We start from the raw sequence: 23,951 nt of genomic DNA on the forward strand, positions 1-23,951 counted from the left end.
GCCCCCCCCCCACTGCAAGGGTTAAGTGCTCGTTTTGTCTAGGGGTGAAAATAAAGTTATACCTACCCCAACCGTGATGCTGGCTGGCTGCGAGTTCGGTCCCTTCAGTCTTGCTCCCTCTCTGCTTCAACAATGGATGCCCCTCAGAGTCCTATACACTGTGTTGAATATGATAAGTCACAGGTCTTAGACCGCTGGAGTGGAGGGAGAGCGAGGCTGAAGGGACCAGTCTAGGAGCCAACCAAGATCGTGGTGCGGGTGAGTATAACTTTGTTATTTTATATATAACAAAGTTATATATAAATACCTATATAATAGTGCAATGTACCACCTAGGCTTTATCTATGTATATCAAAATGTAAAAGGCATGTTTCATATGCTTGTTATAAATATTTACTAAATAAATAGTATTTAGTAAATAAAAACAACATATAGCTTAAAGGGTATGTCAAGAAAAAAACATTTGTTCCAGTTTTGTATAGAGTGGGGAAAGATTACAACTGCTATCCAGGGCTCCAATATAGAGATTTACCATCACTTCCTGTCATGCTAACAACGGTTTCACAGGACAAGAAGTGAAGAAAAATCTGCAAAAGAAACACAGACAGAAATACAAATCAAGCAGTACAAAAGGTGTAAAAGGGGGCTGGAGGTATCTTACTATAAGCAGTTTAGAAAAGAAAGGGCAACTCTTGAGTGTTTGTCATGTCTATCCCTATAAATTCTGGTGTTCACACAAGTGAAAGTTATGTTGTTATTTGACAACCACCAGCACACATTTTTATGACATCATAGTTATGCACGAATTATTCAATGCAGTGTTTTGGTATTTGTTTCCATTAGCTTGAGCAGAAAAATAGAGGTCTAGACCCCAAATACAGCAAGAAGGACTCTTCCTCACCTCACTGCATACTGCCATGATCAGACTCTGGAACAGGGGTAACCAAACTTCAGCTCTCCAGCTGTGATGAAACTACAAGTCCCATGAGGCACTGCAAAACAGGCATGACTTCCAGAGGATGGGATTTGTAGTTTCACCACAGCTGGAGGTCTGAAGTTTGGCTATCCCTGTTCTAGATGATACATTGGAAAATATAGCAGGGCACACAGAAACAAATTCTGACAACAACCTTAGTGATGAAGTGGGTAGACGTGCTACAGGACAGGTCCGATGTCAGGGCTTATGGTCACCCGTAAATTGTTTAAAAGAAAAATTCAGATTTAGGTTCCCTGCAAAAGAAGAGTCCTTATACCCAATTCTCCAGCAGGCCTGTGTCTCCTCTATTCGAGTGCCCCCCTCAGCAGGCACCGCTCCCTTCATCACACTGTGCACCCCTCATCAGGTTCTTCAGCAGGCTCAGCACCCCTCATTAGGCTGCATACCCCTCAGCAGGTTCTTCAGCAGGCTCAGCACCCCTCATTAGGCTGCATACCCCTCAGCAGGTTCTTCAGCAGGCTCCGCACTCCTCACCAGACTCCACGCCCCTTATCAGGTTCTTCAGCAGGCTCCGCACCCCTCATTAGGTCCTTCAGCGGGCTCCGCAACCCTCAACACTTCCAGGAATGTGTGATGTCTGTGTCCCTGCTGTGTGCTGGGGCCCCATCCTCCCATCCCCTCTACATCACTATATGACACAGGCATCCAGCACTGTCTGAGGTGACAGAGGGTGCAGTGCTGGAAGAAAGGGAAGGCAGGAGACACGGGCTGTGGGTGAGGGGAGTAGAACAGATCTTCTACTGCAGGGAACCGAAAACTAGATTTTGTAAGCCTCTGGCAACAAGTAACTTCTGTATAAAAATGCTACTTGCCTGGCTGACATGCACATTCTCTTACCCATTCGGAGCCACTGACCTGCAGCAAGCATGAAGTACATATGAAGTCAGAACTCCTTATCTGCAGGCCAGTGACTAAGGATCACCACACACGTTACAATCTGACCATCAACTTTAGATTTCCCAGATCTATGTAATATGGGGACCTACCTAGTCTGTCCAATCAGGCCGGGCCCTTGTATGACATGGCTGTTGGTAGATCTAAGGCTAGCTATACATGTGGAGATTTCTGTCGTTCAGTCTGAGAAACCACTCAATTCCCCCATTGTGTTGAACAGCGTGGGTGGAGGAATCTGCACTGACAGCTATTGTAATCTGGCACCTGCAGCACCCAAGGCCGCCTAAATACTCGATTGCAGCTGATTGGCTGACAATCTTGCACCCGGCTCTTTTGGTTTTAAGATCGACTTTTGTCATGCCAGGGGTGCCTAAAGGGCCATCCACGGCTCGGATTTTGGGCAATTCATTAGGTATCGAGGCATGCATGGCTAGCTTAAAGGAGATTGTACCGTCAGATTGTAACGTGTGTGGTGAGCTTTAGCACTGAAGACATTAGATCGGCAGAACAGCCTGACAACAAAAAGGAGAAGACATTCATGGCAGCATTCAGGCTTCCTTTAGTCAGAGACTAATGTCTACTCCGGTCCATATGTTAAACACAACTCTAGTGTCTAGTGATCGGGCTAGACCCACAGCGATGTCACATCCCAGGACCGGGCGGCAGGACCCCCTGTGCCCCCTCTGTCACAATCGGTGACGTCACTTACGTAGTGCTGGTAGAACTTGCACAGCCGCGGCTTGCCGTGGTTGTTGAAGATGAGGATGGCTTTGATCATGGTGGTGCCGGGCTGTGACAACTACACCTGGACCCTTGTAACACTCGGCCTAGGACGACTATTTGGTCCCCGGGTGTCCAGCCGGCTCTCCGGAACGTCACACTATCGTACACTGGATTAGATCCGATTGCAGCATCTAAGCAGCAGCCACTTCCCGAGACACGTCACTCCAGTCATGTGATCTGCAGCTCGGCCTATCAACGAAGTACTGGCATAGCTGGGGAGGAAAAGAACAGATGTTACGGCCTCACTACGTCATTACAGGGCGACACTGCTGTGCTTGGGCTACCCAGGGGAGGGGAATGAATGAATGGGTGCAGGGAAAGAGTTCCTTAGTAAACTAGAGAGTAGTGTGTCACAGAAATCCATACCTTTCACTGGTGCCTCCATTGGACAGTCTCATCCATATATCTAAATATATATACATGCAATCATGGTAAAAAATATTGGCACCCCTGAATTTTTGTCAGATAATGCAAAAAATTGTTGCAATTACAAATGTTTAGGCATTCTCATGATTATTTCTTTTGTTTGTATTGCTATGACACAGAAAGGTGAAGAAACAAAAAAGCAAAATCTTACAGATTCCACACAAAACTCCAAAAATGGACTGGACAAAATTATTGGCACCCTCAATTAATATTTGGTAGCACAGCACTTGGAAAAAATAACTGAAATCAATCACTTCCTGTAACCATCAATGAGTTTCTAAGGCCTCATTCACACACAATGCAAGAGCAAAATTATATTTACGCGTACATGCGCGTGTATATACAAGTATGAATACGCATGTATATGCGTGCACTATATGCAATCCCAGAAAGCATCATTTGTAATAGAAATGTAAATTAACTGTACGTGCGTATACGCACACAAATGCGTGTAAAATACGCTGTCCGGACGCATCTTGGTTCCATTCTGTTTTTGCGCATTTTTACGCTACGCAAATATACGGCTCCATACGCAGCTATGTGTATGGAGCCATTTATTTGCATATGCTGCATATGGTACAATACGCACGTGCGCGCATATACAGCGAGTATACGTGCGGCAGTTTGAATGAGGCTTTAAGACCGTGACACACTGCAGGCGAAGCAGCGCGGAGCGGTGGCACGCTGCCTTTGCGAGCAGTGTGTCATGTTATTTTCTCCTGGGCACCTCAGCTGGTGGAGTAGCGAGTGGCAGCTGGATGGCCGAGCGATGATGAGAACGGAGCCACTGTCATTCTGTCAGTTCTGGATGACAGCGGCTGTGTGCATGGCCGAACGGGGAATCGATAAATATCAGTGATATTTACCGATCCTCGTGTGGAGAGCAAACACCGGAGTGATCATCTGATCACTCCGGTATCTGTAAATAACTGGGGACACATACTATTATGTGTCCCCAGTTATGAATGAACAGGCTGTGATTTACATCACTTCCTGTTCATTCATGAATTTCTGAATGGGGAGTAGCATTCACTACAGAGGCTCCTCCCCATTCATAAACAGCTTGATAGTAAATATTTTACTATCACCAGTTTGTGAATGAATGGGAAGCCTCTGTACTGAGTGCTTCCCATTCATTGAGTGCTGAGGCTGCAGAAAAAGAAATTGAGGACCCTATGTCCTCAATTTCTTTTTCTATTTCAAAAGGGAAATGTCAGGGGAAATTAAATTAGCCGTACATCGGCTTGCTGCGGCTGGGTTCGGATCGGCTGAACATGCTCAGCATGTTCGGCTGACCCAAAGGGCAGAAGGAGTTCGACTCAGCTGATCCAACATGTGGATCGGCTGATCCGAACCTCCGGCAGGCTACTCGCTGCTGTTCGGCCTGTTCTCATAGGCAGTGGCGTAACTAGAACCTTCAGGGCCCCGGTGCAAGAAACCATGAAGCCCCCCCCCAGCCGCCATGGCACCGCATGATTAACAGGAAGGCTGCCGAGGTCCACAGCACGCGCTGGACCTCAGGCAGTCGCCTGTTAAAATTTAGTGGCGGTGTTCTGTCGAGAACGCCGACCCGGTATTTGCGCTTACGAGCAGACGGGATTAACGAGGAAACCGGCATTTATTTACAGTATTCGTTTTTAATGGTTAATTGTGACCGTTAATAATATGCCGTCCATGGCAGTAAATGATGAATGGAATATTATTAACAGTCACAATTAACAATTTAAACAAAATACTTTGTGAATAAATCCCGGATTCCTCGATAATATTGGTCTGTGCACAAGCGCAGATGCTGAGGTCGGCAAATTCGACTACGTCGGTGTTCTACAGAACACCGGAATCTGCGTTTAGTATCGGGACATTTTCTTGAGTATGAGTACTCGTTAAAATGCCCAGTATTAACACTGGTGTATCCCTACTTAAAAATAGAATGCATTGCTGGGACTTGTAGTCCTACATAGTTGGTGCTAGTCTGCATTGCTGTATAATCACCATACACCAATGCAAAATAACACCAGCTATGCGGGACTACAAGTCCCAGCAATGCATTATAATAAAAGTGAGCACTACATCACCATCATCCCCCCCACACACACACCCAATTTCCCCACGTTTCCAATTATAGCAATATAAGGACATGATACTTGCTATTAGTTGCTCTCTCTATAAGGCTTGCTCCTCCGGATGGCAGCTGGTAGTTGTTGAGTGGTTGTTCTGGTGTACAGTGCCTTTAAGGAAGCAAGTCCAGAGTGCCGAGAGCTGGGCTGCGATATCCTGCAACCGGGTCTGGCTGTTTCCCTTTCACCCAGCTTAGCATGCAGAGCGAGGTAGAATACTGGAGATTGTCTATCTCCAGGCAGGGGATCTGACAGGCTGCAGATATCACAGGCAGACTGCCTCGTCGTGGAGGGTAAGAGCCGAGGTACAGGACGGAGCAGCAGTGAAAGCGGTAGCCAGCCGGGAAATGCTCAGCGCTTTAGCAATGACACTGAGCATTTTCGAGCATTTTCAAATCTCCCGGCTTTATGGGGGACGGCTGCGGTGGAACTGAGTCATGCTGAGGGAGTGGGCGGAGCCGAACGCCGCTCTGAGGACGCGGCCAGGTGAGTCTCACTCTTACAGGCAGGGAAGGAGCGGCACTCTCTCGGGGGGGGCCCTCTTCTAACCAGTGCTCATAGGGGCCGAAGTGAGTGAATAGCCGCCAAGCGGAATTCGGCTATTTTGCTCGGTACCTCTGTGGTACCGAGCAGAATAGAAAAACTCTAAATAAAAGAAGTAGACAAAAAAAGTAGAAAATGATTGGGCGGAGCTAGCAGTGACAGCTAGCTCCACCCAACTGTTTTCTATTGTCCGGGACCAGCTGTCAGTACAATGAGAGCTTGCCAGAACCGGCGGTCATATCAAAGACGGCTCCGACAAGCTCCCATGACAGTTCAGCGTCCCCTGGTCACTAGGTAACCAGGAGATGCTGAACTGTCATTACACACTGAGAACTCTGCGAAGCCGCCGTGATATCATGGCAGCTCTACCGGGTTCTCAGTGTAATGAGAGATCAGCGTCCCTGGTTAACAGGTAACCAGGGACGCTGATCTGTCTCTGCATGCAAGTGGCTGGAGCCAGCCGTGAGATGACGGCTGGCTCCGCCCAGCGTTCAGTAAGCAGCTAGATCCTTCGGCAGCTTTGTGAATAACCCTATAAATATTTTACTATCAGCAGTTTCTGAATGAATGGGATGCCTCTGTACTGAGTGCTTCCCATTCATTGAGCACTGAGGCTGCAGAAAAAGAAATTGAGGACTGTGTCCTCAATTTTTTTTTTCATTTCAAAAGGGAAATGTCAGGGGTCTGTTCAGGGGTCCGCAGCTCCCTTTCCTCCCGCCCCCCCCAACAGTAAAAAAAAATAAAAAATGTAACAAAAAATTAAAATTATAAAAAAATAAATAAAAATGTGTAAAAAAAACTAATGAAAAAAAGCACCCCCTCCCACACATGTGCACTATATTGTGGTGTACGCCATGCACATGCGCTGCAGTGCGTTGTTAGGATGCATCGCAGTGCATGATTTTTTTCTTTTTTTTCTTTAAAAAAAACATTCATTTAACTGTGGCAGCGCATGGCAAAGCTTTGTGATGCATTGCCATGCGTTGATACCTTGTGTTGCAATTAAATATACACCTGTATCATTTCATCACAACACAAACACCTACACAGCGTAAAAACAATCTTTAACATAAGTTACCTTCATTTTTTTACCTTTTCGCAAAAAGATGCAATTTCAAATTTGCAAATATTTGTTATTTATTAACTCAATACAGTTTTATCTTTTAGATTTAATCATAAAATAATTTTTTTTGCGCGCTGATACTGATTTTAGTGTGCTTTATTAATTGAATTGTGTATTTTTATCGGCTTAATATTAATTTGAGAAACATTTGCCCAATTATCCCAAAGGCCTACAAATTTAGTAGCACCATTTTTTTATTCTACCGTGCCTGTGCTTTCAGAAAATATATGGTTTGGGGGGGTCTTTTACAAACGCTAGCAACGCAGCAGTTAAAAATAAAAACAATGGGAAAAATTGCAAAGATGGCGTGGCCAGCTGAGGTGCAAAATGTTCCAGAGAGCTTGGCAGCGAAAGGGTTAAAGGCCTCATTTCTTTTTCTGAATACAGTAGAATGATGGGCTTTACCAAAAAGCTGTCATTTTGTTTCGTCTGTCCACAGCACATTCCTCCAAGGATTTTGGCTTCCTCAGGTAAGTTTTGGCAAACTGGAATCTGGCTTTTTTATGTTTCTATGTCAGCAGTGGGGTCCTCCTGGGTCTCCTACCATAGCGTCCCTTTTCATTCTAATGGCAACGTATAGTGCAAGCTCAGTGGCGGAGCTAATAACCAAAGGGCCCTGGTGCAAGATTTTATCTTAGGCCCCTTTATCTCGGTTCTCCTGCACATGCGATTTGCGATGCCGATCTGCCCTGGAACAGCGGAGAAAGCGTTGGAATTCTTCACCTATTCCACCGCCGAAAAACTGGGCGAGATTACGTTAAAATGTGTGACCACGTCACTGGTCACACATTCTAATGTAGTCTCAAACTTTGATAGATCACATGCCTACCTGTAATCATTTAATCAGATAAATAGATTATAATAGGGAACATTACAGTGTAATATTCCCCATTATAATCCACTTGTCTAATTACATGAAAAAGCATGTAACCCCCAGACCCCTCCCCGCCCCCCGGCGCTCTGACTTACCCAGCCAGAGGACCGCAGCCAGGGAGTTTCGATGTGTGCACTTTTAGTCTGATGATCTAATTTTCTTACAAATTGTAACATGTAAAGCCCAACTGCAGGCTGATTTTTTTTCTTTTATATAAAAGGCTCTCAGCAATTGCGAAAAACACAGCTCTGCAATACTCGCCTGCTCTCCAGCATTGTTCTGTGCAGTACCTCTTCTCCACCACAAGATGTCCTTAGTCTTCTGGGTTGAAATGATGCCAAACTCTCCTCTCAATGGGGGACATTTAGTAAAAAAACAACACCAGGAAATCTGTACATTCTAAAGCATCTCACAAGGAGGAAGGTAAGAAGCCTTTATAGCAGGAGAGACATATTTCTTCTTTAATAAACATCCCTTCTGCTCCCATGTTTTTAAAATAAGGGTGCAGCTCTGCTTTCAGCAGATATAAGCAGCACAATTAGACTGTGTATGTGCAACCCTGTGCCTGTAATCCTGGGCAGCCAACTATGACAGACTTGCACCCGTCTGAGACAGCTTTATTACTGTAGATGAGACAAATTTTCATCATAAACTGGCATACAATGAAGAAGTGGCCAGGGTCAGGTTTCATTCTGTCGCAGGTCTCCCTTAGGGTAACTGAGCAAGGACTTCATTAATCAAGCAGTAACCTTGTAATAAATCTGTTGCATGAATCTCTCACTGCTCCTGTTTAGCATTGCCTTGTTCAGCAACAGAATTGATAAATGTGCCCCAGAGTGTAATGATACCATCACGTCAGTGACACTCTCTGCATCATTAATGACTGCACACCTCCGGAAAAGCAGAAGAGAGCTTCCCACATCATGTGACAGGTCTGAAGACTTCTAACAAATGTAATTATTGGAGAGCAACATGGGGAAGGGAGGGGGGGCAGTTGGGAAGAGGCCTTTGAGGGGGGCAGGGTGTAGTTGGATTTTAACTACCATAAGCCCTACCTCACTGAGCCTTTAATTCAACTTCAAAATGAAAGCTAAACTCCAGGCACAAAAACCTTCATCTAATTATAAATTATAGCCACAGAGGATATAAATCCACTAAATGCCAAACCCAAATTTTACCATATAAAAGTAATAATGACATCATCAATGTGCTGCACATAATCTGTACATGGAGCATAACTGTGAAAGGGACCCAACAAGCCCCACCCACTACAGGCTGCCTGCAGAAAACTACAAGATGGGGCGGAGACAAGACCAATCACCCTGGACAAAATGAGAGAGAAGCATTGATTGGTCAATATTACGGTAAGCTCCTGCACAGAGGCAATGTTTCATGCTGGGTTACTGCATGGATCTGAAAGGTGTAAAAAAAAAAAACTATTGCTTTTCCCTATGTAGCCTCCATCACCTTTTGTGAGGTGGCTACTAGACATTTAGTGATTGCCAGTGCTGTAGTCAGCCTGGCTGGATTATTGTTGGCATTTATCTGGTTCATTCCAGGTCTCTGGCATTGACTGTACACCTCTGGTTGGTGTGTGACTCTGCTACGTTGTGGGACAGCCAATGAGAGGTACTGTGAGTGTATGTACAGTACAACAGCCAATCACTGGGTTTCTTTCAAGCAGTGGTGCATGCTGGGATAGGGTACATACACTGGAGGGAATTGCCATGTGCTCAGACTAGTCGGGACCAGCCATGGATTAGAGCTGGATGCTGTCCAGCTGCCCACCCCCCCCCAGGTTAGGCCTGAGGCTGGGGGGTGGACAGAGGCTGGAGTGCGGGTGTCACGCCTGCTGTAGGGTGCAACGGATTGGATCGCAACTGCAGAGGGTATGTAGTAGGTTGGTATGTGAAGACAGCTTCTCAGGCTTGAATCTCAGGCGTCACTCTCGGTCTTAGCGCAGAGTTTGAGATTCTAGCATCACAGCCGTATAACTAACAGAGGTATTGAGGAAAGGGCTACTTCATAGCCTAACTTCTCAAGTAGAAACTGAAGAGGTTTATAATGGTTAGCGTTTAGGGAGAGGTATGTCACATATATACAGGTATTCATGCAGGTTTTCCCCAGAGCACAGCTCATAGTAATGTAGCGGCAGTCTATATCCCATACAATATGTGCTGATTGTCAAAAATAGGGCTCCAACTGGAGCAGTACTTGTGGTTAAGTTCTGATGGCAGCTCTGTTGTAGATCCTCAGGCTGAGGGCGAGGTGGTCCAGCTCAGGCAGTCCTGGGGTAACTGGAGGCTTGGTTCAGGAGGCAGCAGGCGTTCTGACTCCAATTGTGGAACGCCATGCTGCCTCAGCTGTGGCTTTAAATAGCCAGAGGAAGTGGGAGGAGCCGCCGGAACGAGCGGCTTCCGCGTTCCACCGTGGAACACAGCCCGCTCGCTTTACAATCAGGAAGTCGAGCGGCTTCCGCGTTCCACCGTGGAACTCAGAGCGGCCGTCCCTGCAGGTGGAGAGACCGGAGCGGTATGGCCCCGACGGGACTCGTTACAGCGGGAAGAGTTTCCCTAGGCCTCCTATATGGAAGAGGCCTGTGTTTGTCAGAGGAGGAGAACCAGGGAAGTTGACATCTGCTGAAGGTGCCTGGAACTTAGAGGACCTCTGGAGCATGGCTGGTGTCTCTCCTGCTGAGAATCTGTACTCATCTCCTGCTCATCGGTTACTCCAATTACTAGTTGCTGTACCACAAGTGGATCTACACTGAGATGCTAACAAAGGTCTGGTGAGTCTGGAGTCTGTCTGTTATACCCTGGATGTCTAGGATCCCTATACCCTCTCTCCCCAGTGTGGAGATGTTAATAAAAGTTATTCAGCATTGCATTACTGGAGTGGATATCAGCTTTGTGGGCAGCTCTCAGGTGGGCTGTGGGCATGCTTAGGTGGGCTATGCACACTCTCAGGTGGGCTATGTAGGCTCTCAGGTGGGTTATGTAGACTCTCAGGTGGACTAAACGGGCTCTCAGATGGCTGTGTGGGCTCTCAGGTGGGCTATGCAGGCTCTTTGGTGGGCTATGCGGGCTCTTGGATGGCTGTGTGGGGTCTCAGGTGGGCTATGCAGGCTTTCAGGAGAGCTGTGTGAGAATTGCAGGGGTCTCGCCTGGGGCCGGAGGCAGGCAACATGCTGGAGAAGATGTGGAGAAGATGTGCTGGAGCTGCAGGAAGGAGCTGAAGACGATATGCGTGCTGGTGCCCGTTTACAGGCACCCACGGCTCACAGGCAGCTGCCTCTGTCAAAAAATGTAACGTTCCGGGATTGGCACTTAGTGTCTTGTGTCCGGGTGTCAGCTGACCTGAAACCTGGACACAAGACTCCAAAACTGGACTGTCTGGGTGAATCCTGGACAGGTAGCAACCCTAGGAGTGGATCACTTCCCATTCTACTAAAGAGAACTACTACTACTAACTCTGTAATACAATGTAACTCACTGTTTCTGTATTGTGTTTCAGAGGAAATATTGAGATATCAATGGAAATTTCTGTAACTCTTATGCAGTAACAAATTGCTGCATTAGTCATCTATTGCTTGCTGATAACAGCGGGCAATATATCAGTGATCTGTTATCAGTGATCTGTTTCTGTAGAAGTATAAAGGTGCACAAAATAAAGGAAATAAAAATACTCCCATGAACACTAGGTGTCAACAAACCCATTGGATGCTCTGGATGACATCTGCACTTGCACAAGCATTTAAAGTGACCCTGTCTGCAGAGGGTCACTTGTAAGGAATTAGATGCATTGAGGGGAATGTATTAGGGATGTTCAGATACCAAGTACCGTATTTGGCACAAGTACAAGTACAGATACTTTTCCAGCTCCAAGACTAGACTAGAGAAAAACGCAAAAGATAGGAGGTAGCTGTCATTTTTAAGGAGCATTGGTTACAGGAAACAAGAGTTTAATTGTACTTTAACTGAACAAACTCAAAAGAGAAACTGTATGGTTACTATTGGCAACTGCTCAAGGTCCCGTCTGCTCCAGTTTTGATAAATTCCCTCCATTGTATTGTACAGAGCCTCCCATCCATATCTGTTCACCTGAGTCTCACGGAGCAATTCCTGCCACTCATGTGATGGGCCCCATTTACAAGTGTGAATTTGGCCTATTGCAGTTTATTGTGACTAGGGATGGGCTCGACGTTCGAGTGGAGCATGAGTTCGACTCAAACATCGGCAGTTCGTGTGTTCGGCGAATATTTCTAATTATTTTTTATTGTTTTATTTTTTATTTTGTCGAGTCATCGTCGTCGTAGACAACGCTGGACGTCATGATTTTTCTTTACAATAAAAGACTTGTCAAAAACTTAAATTAACATTATTAAAATGAAGTGAATAAGCCCCCTACCAGCACCTCCACAACCAACGCCCTAGGGCTTGTTGGGAAGAGGCCCTTGTCCCCATAGGCACGAGACAAGGTGCTTTTCCAGGGGCTACCCTGAAAAAGCACCCTCCCAGTGCTGAGGGCATGTGGCCTGGTATGGGGGGGGTGTGCTCGCTCGTTCCTCCCCCTTTCCTGCCCTGCCAGGCCTGTGCTCAGATCAAGGTTTAGGTATGGAATTTTAGGGGGGACCCCACATTTTCCCCCCCATTTTTGGGGATAGGGTTCCTCCTTAAAATTCCTACCAGACCTTAAGGGCCTGGTTTCACTTTGAGGGGGATCCCCACGCACTTTTTTGTTGTTTTTTTACATGGGGTCCCTCCTAAAATTCCTACCAGACCTTAAGGGTCTGGTATGACTTTTGGGGGGTTCCCCACACTCTTTTTTTGCTTTTTTTTTAAATGGGGTCCCTCCTAACAGGTATTGTTTGGGAGGGGGAACCGCACGCTTTATTTTTTTTCTTTTTAAATGTCATTTTTTTCTTACAAAATGTCATTTTTGCTGCATCAAGTTCTATATATTGTAAAGATGATGCGCCACTTTACAAGCAGTTTAAGCGGACCCCAGTCACCATATTGAAAGGAATTTTTTATTGTTACCCTTTTATTGTTACCCTTTTATTGTTACCCTTTAAGCAATGTTAAAATCACTGTATTTATAAAAACTGTATTTTTTTAAAGTTTTTTTGACATTGATACATGTCCCCCAGGGCAGTAGCTGAATCCCCATACCTTTTTATGGCCAATAAATTGCATATAAGCCTTCAAAATGGGATCAGTTGATTTTCAAAGTTCCCCATAGACTTGCATCGTGTTTCTAGTTCGAATTCAAACTTTTTCCATGTTCTAAAGTTCAAATTCAAACCGAACACAGGGGGGTGTTTGGCCCATCACTAGTGACTCCTTCTCCTTTATCTCAAGCATCCTCCAGCATGCTACATGACAGGTCACATGTTTATGACCTATCATTGCTATAGAGTACCGTAATTACCTAGGCTCACACATGCTGATACAAACTCACAAATAGAGTCCACAAAGTGGAGCAGAGCTCCTGGAGACTTTATTCTGATAAGAGCTTTACAACAGCAAAACAGCCATAGTGCCATGGTGCTTAGTCATAAGGGGCTTGTGATAAGTAGTTCTCCTAGATTTATTCTCTGTGGGCTGGTGGTACACAGAGATATGTGTTTTGATAGTAGTGAGGAAGCATGTCTGCATCTCTATACATCTCAGGCCCTTTTATACATTTTGAGAACAAGCATCATCCAATCATCAGCATTCTTCATAAGCAAATTGATCTCATAAAAACTAAGATGTTCTGCACAAGATGATTAATTCTTGTTATCATATTGTTATCTCAAATGTTCTTGGCTTCTGTGCCAAGTTTAAGGAACACTAAGCGTTGAGAACATGACAACAATATGCCCATCATTTGCTCGTGTTGTTCTCCATGTGTCCCTTATCTCAAGCTTTTATAACTTCTAGTCCTTTAGCTGTCCTTGACAGCGGGCTCAGCCTACCAGCAGATGATATTTTGGCACCATCTTTGCTCACATGCATGAGATAGAATAAAAATATGACACTTTCTATACAGCCGCATATAATAATAATAATAGAAAATATAATTGTCTAATTATAGATGGAGTAAAAAGAAAGTAATTAAAGAGACAAGAGGTCATGTAAAAATTAAATAGTAGAGGACATTTTCCACATTTCCCTACTGCTGCAGCCTGTCTACCACAATTTACACACATGGGTCACCTATAGACATAATTCCATTGATCTCTACAACACTCTAGGCTTTTCTCCCTTTGCTTCAGCAACCCACACCTTCTGATTACAGAATAATTGTTATGGCAACCCGCATACAGTGCCTTGCAAATCATATACAGGCTGTCCCCGAGTTACATACATCCGACTTACATACGACTCCTACTTACAAACGGAGGCCATTACTGTACAGAAGGGGTAGTTGTAATGCTACCGCGCTCGTGTCGAGGAGGAGTGCCCGCCTTTTTGGGTCTGTTTCGTGCTATTGTACGCAGTGCTGGATTTGCTCTCCCTGCCGCCCCAAGGCCAGGTTTCGCAATGCGCCCCCTCCCCAATTATTTCTTTTTTTTTTTTCACTTGACTTTATTGCTATCACACAGGAGAATACAATCCCCTGTGTGATAGCAATTGGAGGTGACAGGTTCTCTTTATTGACCCTGTCACCTCCAAAATAGGAGTTCTAGCACAGCACTGTGCCATAACGAAACGTGAAGGATAAAGACACAAAAGGGAGAGGAGGGGAAGGGGAAATCTTCTCAGATTTCCTCTTCCTCTTTATAATCCAGAAGGTTATAGTCTCTGAGCAGAGTGAGAATCAGCCTGCGAGAGTCCTCAATGGACATCCTCTCTCTCCGGAGGGTGAGGCGCTTCCTGACTCACCACAAAGCGTCCTTGAAACAACACATCACAGGCCAAGCACCTCCAATCTCTTCTTCTGTAAAAGCACCACAAAACAGTCCATACATCACCCCAAAGTTAGTAATCGCTGTCAGCGGCACAAAGTCTTTGAGTTCATGTTCCAGAGCCCTCAACAGGGCCTGTGCCACACTTACTACAGACCTCTACAGAGTGAGAGGAGTGGGTTTAAGTGTTTTTGACGGTGTTATTTAGTTAACTGGTCACATCAGTCTGGTTTGTTTCTACTGGGGAGACCTCTGGTGTTGGAAGAAAGTGTCACTGATCAATAAATTACCTGATGCTGGTTTTCACTGGATTGAAGACTGAATATCCTAAGTTTTTTTTTTGCTTGAGATTTCTTCAAAGTACTTTGAAATTAATTTATCAAATTAATATTTTGAACTTTTCTATGACATGTTTGCACTTTTGTGCACTGGAATTTTTATTAGCACTATTTAAACACATTATTGTCTTTAAATTGCACTGAGCACTGTTTAATAAGTTATAATCTGCCAATCTTCCAATTTAAGCCTTTTCAGATTTAAGCTTACCAAGCACTTATTTTGCTTAATTAGCATGTTTCCCAAATAGCTTTAACAGTTTAATACCAATGAGGCCATGGTTCACACCAATAGGTGTAACATTGATAAGAAGACTTCTTCCGTCTGACTGAAGGCTTTTTATAAACCAGGTTGCGTATAACTTCTCTGGCCTTATTCTTAACAACTCTGGTGGCAACTGCAAGTATGCAAAGAAAGCATGTTTCCATAGCTCTTTGGGGTGTCCAAGCCTAGGCTCTAAGTCGGCAAACAAAATACAGCTCTATTTGACCATCATGTGACTAGACCTATCACGTCATAAAATATTAATTGATCCATTGGTATTTTCTTCTCACTTATGCCTTGATGCACCAACTAACATTATTTCTCCAGGCTGTCAGATTTACTGTCTCCTCCAGTTTCGACCGTGTGATGCCTGTGAGACTCATAGATAGATTTACCTAAATTAAAGTGTTTTACAGACCATGTCACCATGTACTATGCACAGTTCTTTTTTACCTTGGCTGGTAAAAGTAATACTGATCGTGGTCCTATCACATATTTCAAATACTCAACAGGATACACCTGGTTCCGTTCTAGACAATTTAACATTAACCATTGATTTAATGGGATCAATCAAAGTCAAGAGAGAGTGCTATAAAATGTTTGCTTTGCTCTGATAACATGGGTAAATGAGTACAAACCCAATATACAGGGCTTATCTGTTCAGCAGCTTCCAAATTCATTCTCAAATCTCATTATTATGCAAAAACCAGCAATGCTGATAGTAAGAGGCATGTTAGTTCTGACTGACAGCACCTAGAGGACTGGGGTAGTGACAGACAGTGCACACAGAGCATGCACAACCCCACCCTGGCTCTTCTGAATGCTGCCAGCCCTCATATTCATGTAACCCTGTGCTTCCTTTGCTCCCTTCACTAAAAATAAGTCTGAGCCCGGACCTGCGCACCAGCCTCCTGCTTTTTCAGAGGAGGCAGCTGACTGGCAAGTCTGGTCTCAGTCACGCTAATTTGTTCTGTACAAGTAAGGTAGCCGAGGAGGCACGGAACTGCAATATTACGTGGAGACCTGCAGAGTGTAGGGGTTGCAGGGGCTTCAGTGCTGGCTGTAACTCCCCCATAGGAATGTCTATAAATTAGGCTTCAGCCCGGGGTGCAAAAACAGGCAGCACTGTCAGAAATAGAAATGTTGTTGGGGGATTTAACAAGCATTGTAAACTTCTAGTGATACCTCTTCCTTAAGCCTAAACCAAAGAAATAGGGTATTCCACATAACTCTTGAGAGATGTCAGATGTCTTCTCTCCTAATGTTTATCATAGGAGCTTAACTTTGGTGAGGATTAGTGTTGCGGATGCATAGAGGACCACTGATGCATGCTGGTTCCTTAGGACCAGAGACTTTGTAGTAAGACGCCTGAATCCACAATGGTAAACACTGGCACTTGACCACAGGCTTGGTGGTCAGCAGAACTGATGAGGCCCTTTCCAACAGGGTTGAAGGTTATGTTTCCATTGATGGAACTTGGTATTAGGTACCTGGTGTTGAGACCGAAGGTATGAGGAGGCTCCAATGCCCCTCCGCTTCTTATCAAAGGAGGCCTTGGTGGTGGCGTGAGCCCGGGTGAGGGTTCTCTTCAGTAATTCATGGTTGGAGTGGAGGAACTGGACACGCTCCTGGATGGAAGGCAGGGAAGTCTCGGCCGGCAAGACAGGCATGAATGATGGATGGAATCCGGAGATGGCTATTACCCAGTCACCTGGCTGTAGAGTGTAAGGAGCTTCTGCAGGCTCTTTTGAAATAGTAGTTTGAAGTTGTAGCAGGTAGGAGTGTGAAAAATGTGAGTGACGTACAGAATTTCTTAAGGACCCTGCCTGTAAAAAGAAGAGGCTAATTCGAAGGTGCAACAAACATCACTGATCTTTCCATGAGGATTTAATTCGTCCAGTTCTTTTTGAAGGTGTCACAATATCCGGAAATCTGTGCCGGATTTTCGCTTTGCTCCCTGGTTCTGGGCTGTCAGCCTATGGTGTCTCACAAGGCTGCAGCCAATCTGCTCTCCTCCCCTATTTAGGACTTCCTCACTTGTTGCTCTTGGTGCGAGCAACAAGTCTTATGCCTTGTTCCGTACCCAGTTGTGGCTCTAACTATCCCTGGGATCTTATTCCCTGCGTTTACTATTGGATCCTTGTGCCTTTGGCTTCCCTGTACCAGCTGGTATCCCTGTTTGGCGTTATCTCCTGCTTTGCTCTTTGCGCCCCTACTATAGTATTCCATTGTGTACTTTTGTATTTTGCTGAAGATTTCCCTTTGCTTCACCAGTGTGCTGTGAGTCTCTCTATACTGCCTTTCTTGCCTAACTACTTCTGTGTTTTCTCACTCCAGCCATTGTGTGTCTGCTTTCTTCTACCTACTTCCATTCTTTGTACTTCTGGCTAACTCTCTCTAGCGGTCTGTTACTTACCTTTCCAGTGTATCCACCTTGCTACGCACTTACCCCTTTACTTCTAAGCTCCACTCTTTCCTTGCAGCTTTGTGCTATACTTCTATCGTGACACTCCCTGTGTGCATTTACCTCTTTGTCCTCCACCTTGCATTTTATCTGCTGTTATTCTGCTTCTCTTTGTATGCATGTGCAATCCACATTTCTGACTTTTGAAGTACTTTTGTACTTTATACCTTCATGCTCCTAAGTGTACCTCTAGCTACTCACAAACAGAAGGAGTGCACCTGACAACAACTGGCAGGAGATCTAGCCATTTCAGTTAATTCCTCCTCAGCGAAAGTGCTCCATGCCCTTTATTAATTGAATTGCCTTTCTCTGAACTCTTTTTAGTTCCACAATATCGTTTTGGTGGACTGGTGCATATTCAAGTTGAGGTCATGCTAATGCTTTGTACAGGGGCAAGAGTATGTCTCTCTCTTTTCAATCTATGACTCTTTTATTACAAGAAAGCATCTTGCTACTGGTTGCAGACACTAGAGGAAGCTTTTTGATTTAGTAAACATAATAAATATGTATTCTGCTCCATTTGGCTGGGGAACAAATGAGATTGATGTGAGCAGATTTTTATGAGGCATCGTTGTGTGACTTTGTGTACAATGTACTCGTTTAGATTGCATAGGCATGTCCTGTGTAACTAAAGTTGTGCACAGTGTACAGTATACACAGCAAAGCTGGATTGTAGGCACTTCAAGAGCTGTGGTGATACATTACTGTTTGGAGGCTTCTGGTAGGGCAGATCTGATTTTTCTTTGCTGCAATTCAGTAACCATTACAGGTCTCCTCCCCATTTCCACCTTGTGACTGTACAATGAAAAGTCGGACAGTGTGTACTGTGCTCGAGTCTCGGTCAGGGTGCTTCTATGGCTTCCGCTGAGCTTGCGCCCCAGGACTATCAGCCCCATGATGTGATATATCCTTAAAGTGTGGGATGGTACTAAATATTATGCCAAGCTGATTTCCCCCCATTTAGCTTTACTACCCCTCCTGGGTAATCCGTTATTTACACCGGATTTTAGAGTCTCCTGGGGGGTGCACTTGGTGGACGTCGCACAATTTTCTATGCCTTCATAACCTATGAACCAGGGGAACGCCACACAGCTGGGCATCTATAACGGAGAACCTACATGCTCCACCAGCAGAATACTTTTGTTATCTGCAACTCAGACATTGGATCGCATCCCGCATTTTTAACAGAGTGCCCCCCACTCAGCTGTCTTTATTGGAGCATATTTGTTACCATACACCCTCACAACCAAAATTGGTGTCCATATTGTACTCGCAACTTAATAACGTCTCCAGCAGATTAAACCATGGATATCTGCTGGCCTGGGAAAGGTATGGACCACGGCGGCAATGTGTACCATCAATATCAGTTCCTTAGAAACTGCTTATAAATCACTGTTGAGATGGTACATGGTCCGTGCCAGGCAGGCACATTGACACCCTCAACAGCCTGTATTCTGCTTTAGGGTTTGTGCTGCAAAAGGAGATGTCATGTATATTTGGTGGACGTGCCCGATGGTGGGCAGACTATGGGCTAAAACGTTTCACTTGTTGCGAACCCTTTTCCACACGAGTATTGTCAAGGACCCCTGGTTAGCGCTCTTGCCTTAAACCCCCAAACCTTACGAAGGCTCAGCACAAATTGGCCTCTCCTGGCTGTCAAACAAGCAATAGCACAAGCATGGACAAGCATGGACAACAAGCAATTTGTTCCTTTCGCGGGGGTGGTGGCACAGAATAGATTCCTTTTTTATCAATTAAAAATTGTCCAGTGTCCTTTTGGATACCCAAAAGAAATTCACAAAGGTTTGGGACCCTTGGATAAAATATGCCCACCCTGATATTCCTTCTGAAAGTTATCTCTCCAATTCTCCTACTTCTCTGTCTTTCCCTCACTCTCGACTTCCATCGTGTCGAGTCAGTGGATTGTGTTGGGAAACTTAAGATGCTAATCCAGTAAAGCCTTCTGTACCTGACTGAAATTTTTCTATGTGATTCCTGTTCTGTTTGTATACCAAATTGTATGTTTTACTATTAATGCTAAAATTCTATAAACACTTTTGAAAGAAAAGAATAGCAGAAGACTGAGGAGCTCCTCTCTCTGTCCATCATTCTGCTCCTGGCCAGTGGCAGACCTAATAACCAAAGGGCCCCCCTCCCAAGATGGACGGGGGGGCACGGGAGCGGATCACACTTCCCCCAGCGGTCTCTAATGTTGCAGTAGCGTGCTGGACTTACCTGAGACCCTGCAGAGCACACCATAGATCCTGCATAGCCCACCTGAGACTCTCTATGGTGGGCTCTGCAGGGTCCCAAGTGGGCTGGTCTGGTCGTTGGGATCTCTTTCCCTGTACCTCCTCCCAACTCTTCTTACCTGCTGCTGTTGGGGCCCGGCCTCCTCCACCCCCTCCCCTGTCACCTCTGCCCTGCTGCCCCGGTACAGTTGATACCCACGTAAGAGGCCCCCCAGACCCTTCACATGGGTACCGGCCATACCCCCCCGATGGTGGTGTTCTATCAAAGGTTGTGACTACGTTAGAATGTGTGGCCGGTTACGTGGTCACACGTTTTAATGTAATCCCGCCCAGTTTTTTGGTGGTGGAATGTGTGACCGCCAATAGGTGAAGCATTCCAGCACTTTCCCAGCTGTTCCAGGGCAGATCGGCATCACAAATCGCATGTGCAGGAGAACCGATCTGCCCTGAAACAGCTGATCGCTCCTGAAATGCCACTTCTCTCCGACTCTGCGATCTCACATTCCACCGGACTCACAAAGTCGGATAGACGCCGCCTTTTATTATGGACGCGTCCGGGAGGGGAGGTGAGTCACAGGACCTGCCACCTCACTGAAAAGCCCGTCGGCAGTGCGGGGCCCCGGTGTTCGAACACCGGGACCGTGCACTGCCCCATATTGCAGGACCGGACCCCACTGAGGCTGTGGGGGTGCCCAGGACCGGACCCCACTGGGCCCCCCCCCCCACAGCCTCAGGCACTGATGCACCGGCGGTAGTTCCGCCACTGCTCCTGGCACTGCAGCACAATTTGTTGGCTCCCTGTGCATTTTCTCCTTACTTCAGACTGAGCTTTGCTGCACAGAGACTGTGCAAGGCTGATACCAAGTCACATTCAGTATTTGCACTGCTTGCATTTAAAAAAAATACTTCTAAGCATGTATTGATGAATACTGCACTGCATTATTAGCTTTAAATCTGTCATTAGTAGTCCTTAGTAGAAATGAAGTATAATTAATTATTATTTTGGATAGAGTAAGGGAGGGTTATAACCCCTGTCATTTTTTAGCCACAACAGGAAGTGAGAGGAAATCCCTCTTAAGAGAGTACGTGGGCAACAGGGTCACCAGAACTAGTGTCCCCATTGGCAGATTTCCCATCTATCCATGTTCTGGTGACAACCCAAAATGTGGGATTGTCTTTCACTTTCAGTGATAATTGTCACTAGGACAAATATGGTGAATCTCTCTAACAGGGACATGGACAGTGATAAAAAAAAAAAAACGACAGGGTTTTCTAATCCATCTCTCCACTATATTCATAACTAAAAAAAATCTGTAAATTATTTAAAATAAGTCTGTGTTCCTGTAAGCATTTCTGGGCTGTGTGATAGATTGCCCTCAGGATCTAGCAGCAGATGGCACTGTCTACCAGTTTTTCTCTCTATAATGTCAAATACTTGCTGCCCTGTTTTGTACTGTAGTGTTCATTGTAATCACTGTTGATGAGGTTTTCGCTGAGCACACGTATATCTTTTATGGATGGATGCTGGTGGGTTAAGTCAATGGTGAAGTCAGTCACTAGTACCTTCTGTCATCTCCCAAGTGTAATGGATAAAGGAATTAAAAAACAAAAATTATCACTAATACTTGCTGGGACTTTTTTTAACAATTTTTTTTTAACCTTTAAAACTAACCAATGCAATAATCTAAAATCGCTCTATAAATATAGCACAAAAAAAGAACTATGGCAGTTTAAAAATTACATTGTTTTTCACATATATCTACACTAGAGCAAAATGATGGACATTTGAGGAGGAAAAAGGGACAGAGGGATCTGGTTCCAACAGAGGGACAGAAGGGAGGTCAGTCACTATGCCAAATGCCACCCTTGCCATATAGCTGCAGTCCTTCTGCTGCAGCTAGAGAAGTATGTGTTCAGTCAGCCAGCTACTGTCGGCAAAGGGCAGCAAATGTAGAATTTTCAATTAATCGGGACCCATATTTCCAAGTTGCAGCATGTTATGGAAAACGAACTTTATTGCATAAATGTGCATTCCTGAGTCCGTGATAATTGTATTTTATTTGTCAAGAACACGAGAAAGACATGAAGAGAAATGCAGCTATGTCTGTGAAAGTTCTCATTTATCCAGGTCATGGTATAGCTAATATTGCTTAGCCACAATCTACTGGACTTTTTGTGTAATGTAAAGATGTTTCATGGCTTCTCCAAGCCACTTCTTCATTTCTGATAAATGTCAGGGATATATCCATGCATATCCACACAATTAGCACAGACATCTTAATCTAATCCCCATTGAATGTGTTAAGGTAGATGCAGGCATCCCAACCTGAAAGAAGCCATTTCAGGGAGGTGTCCTTCTCATTTCAGGGAGGTGCCCTCTACCCCCCCCCCCATCCGCGGAGGGGGGTTAGGGGGGCTGGGAGAGAGCACCCCCCTGAAATGATGGCAGATAGCACAGGAAGCAATAGCTTCTTTGCTATCTGCAGGTTTTTTTTCTGATTTTGTTTTTAGTATTCTGACAGTTGCAGTCGTCAGAATATTAAAAAAAAGGCATAAGAATGCATAGCTAGATTCCTATTGGCTATTGCACTTTGCAATAGCCAATAGCAAACTAGCTATTGCACCCGCCCTCTGCTGCTTTCAATCACCAGAAGAGGACCTGATAGAAAAATTCAGGTCCCCCTCTGCTGATTGACAGCAGCAGTGGGCGGGTACATTACCTAGTTTGCTATTGGCTATTGCAAAGTGCAATAGCCAATAGGAATCTAGCTATGGATTCGTATGCCTTTTTTTTTCTTTTCTGACTGATGGTCGGGCCGCGGCTCCCGATGTCAGAAAAGAAAAAAAAAACGATCGCAGGGAAAGGTTTATCTCCTCAATCGAGCAGATAAACCTTTCCGGGAGGAAGTGTTTCTCTCCCGGGCGGCCGGGAGCCGCTATCCAATAGCGGGAGACTCCCGGAGCATCCGGGAGAGTTGGGATGTCTGTAGATGTTAATTGTTCAAGAAATGCAGCTAAACACTGTGTTGTATAAATATGCAATCCATAAAGTAGCATTATTGTCATCATGTGCAGGTTTAACTTGTGTTGGAGTACTGTTACTAGTACTACCTTTTCTACATGCTATAAATAAAGGATGTTACCTGTGTATGTATAACTCACTGAAGTAGAAATTGCCTACTGGATGCTGTACTTGGCATAAATGTATTAGCTTGAAGTATAAAACAGGATCCACTGAGCTTCTGACATGTTATGTGCACAAGAGCGTAGTTATAGAGTGCCCATACAGACAAACATACAGGTTTCCACAGTTGTTACATAAAGCTATTGACTGCCATGCAGTAATCCGTACAACTATCGAATTACATTCAATTTTATATATGCATTACACTAAACTCACTAAAATCATTATTTTAGTATCAGTCTCATAAAAGTTAACTACAAATGTAGTAAGTGAACCCACATAGTACATTTTTTGTTTGTGACAGGATGTAGGACGAGGAGTGGCACAGGTGCCTGCAGTGGGTCCAGACACCATGGATGGTGAGAAGACTGTCTGAATACTACTCAATTGTTGAAGATGCCCAAACCAGATCTTGTGCTGGAGGCGCAGGAAACAAAGCCGTAATCAAAGCCACCCCGAGTCAGCAAAAGTCAGGTAGCAGCGGTACCAAATTGGAAGGCAGGAGCAGGTTCAGAAGCGAGACCAAGTGCGGTATGAGTCAGGCAGCAACTAGGAAAACATGAGGCAGAAAACAAAGTCAGCACACAAGACAAGGTCAGCAACAGGAAATTCAGATATAGCAGAATCAGGAGGCAAGCTGATTAAAATACAGAACAGTGGAATGCAGGTTGAATCATAGGTCACAGGAGCTGATGACCACTCAGTAGCTTTCCTCAGTTGTGCTGCACTTTAAATTGGGCTTTAGGTACCAAAGCCAGTGCCAGACGTGCATGCTCATTCACGCTGATGCACATGGGTATCA

The 23,951-nt window shown here is 45.0% G+C and overlaps 1 protein-coding gene across 5 annotated transcripts in view; it reads right to left on the reverse strand.

The window, feature by feature from the left end:
- Nucleotides 1-2,879, reverse strand: part of AP3S1 (adaptor related protein complex 3 sigma 1 subunit) — a 58,012-nt gene extending 55,133 nt beyond the window's left edge. For 4 of the 5 annotated variants that reach the window (XM_018559850.1, XM_018559852.1, XM_018559849.1 and 1 more), the window contains exon 1: nt 2,601-2,862. In XM_018559850.1, coding sequence (XP_018415352.1) covers nt 2,601-2,669 — 69 coding nt within the window. In that variant the 5' untranslated portion in view covers nt 2,670-2,862. Of the gene's footprint in view, nt 1-2,600 lie in introns of all 5 variants that reach the window. The other variant, XM_018559853.1, reaches the window with a different exon arrangement.
- Between the last annotated feature and the right edge of the window lie 21,072 nt (nt 2,880-23,951).

Source organism: Nanorana parkeri, unplaced genomic scaffold, assembly GCF_000935625.1.
Source record: "Nanorana parkeri isolate BGI_ZX_2015 unplaced genomic scaffold, ASM93562v1 scaffold417, whole genome shotgun sequence".
Taxonomy (NCBI): domain Eukaryota; kingdom Metazoa; phylum Chordata; class Amphibia; order Anura; family Dicroglossidae; genus Nanorana; species Nanorana parkeri.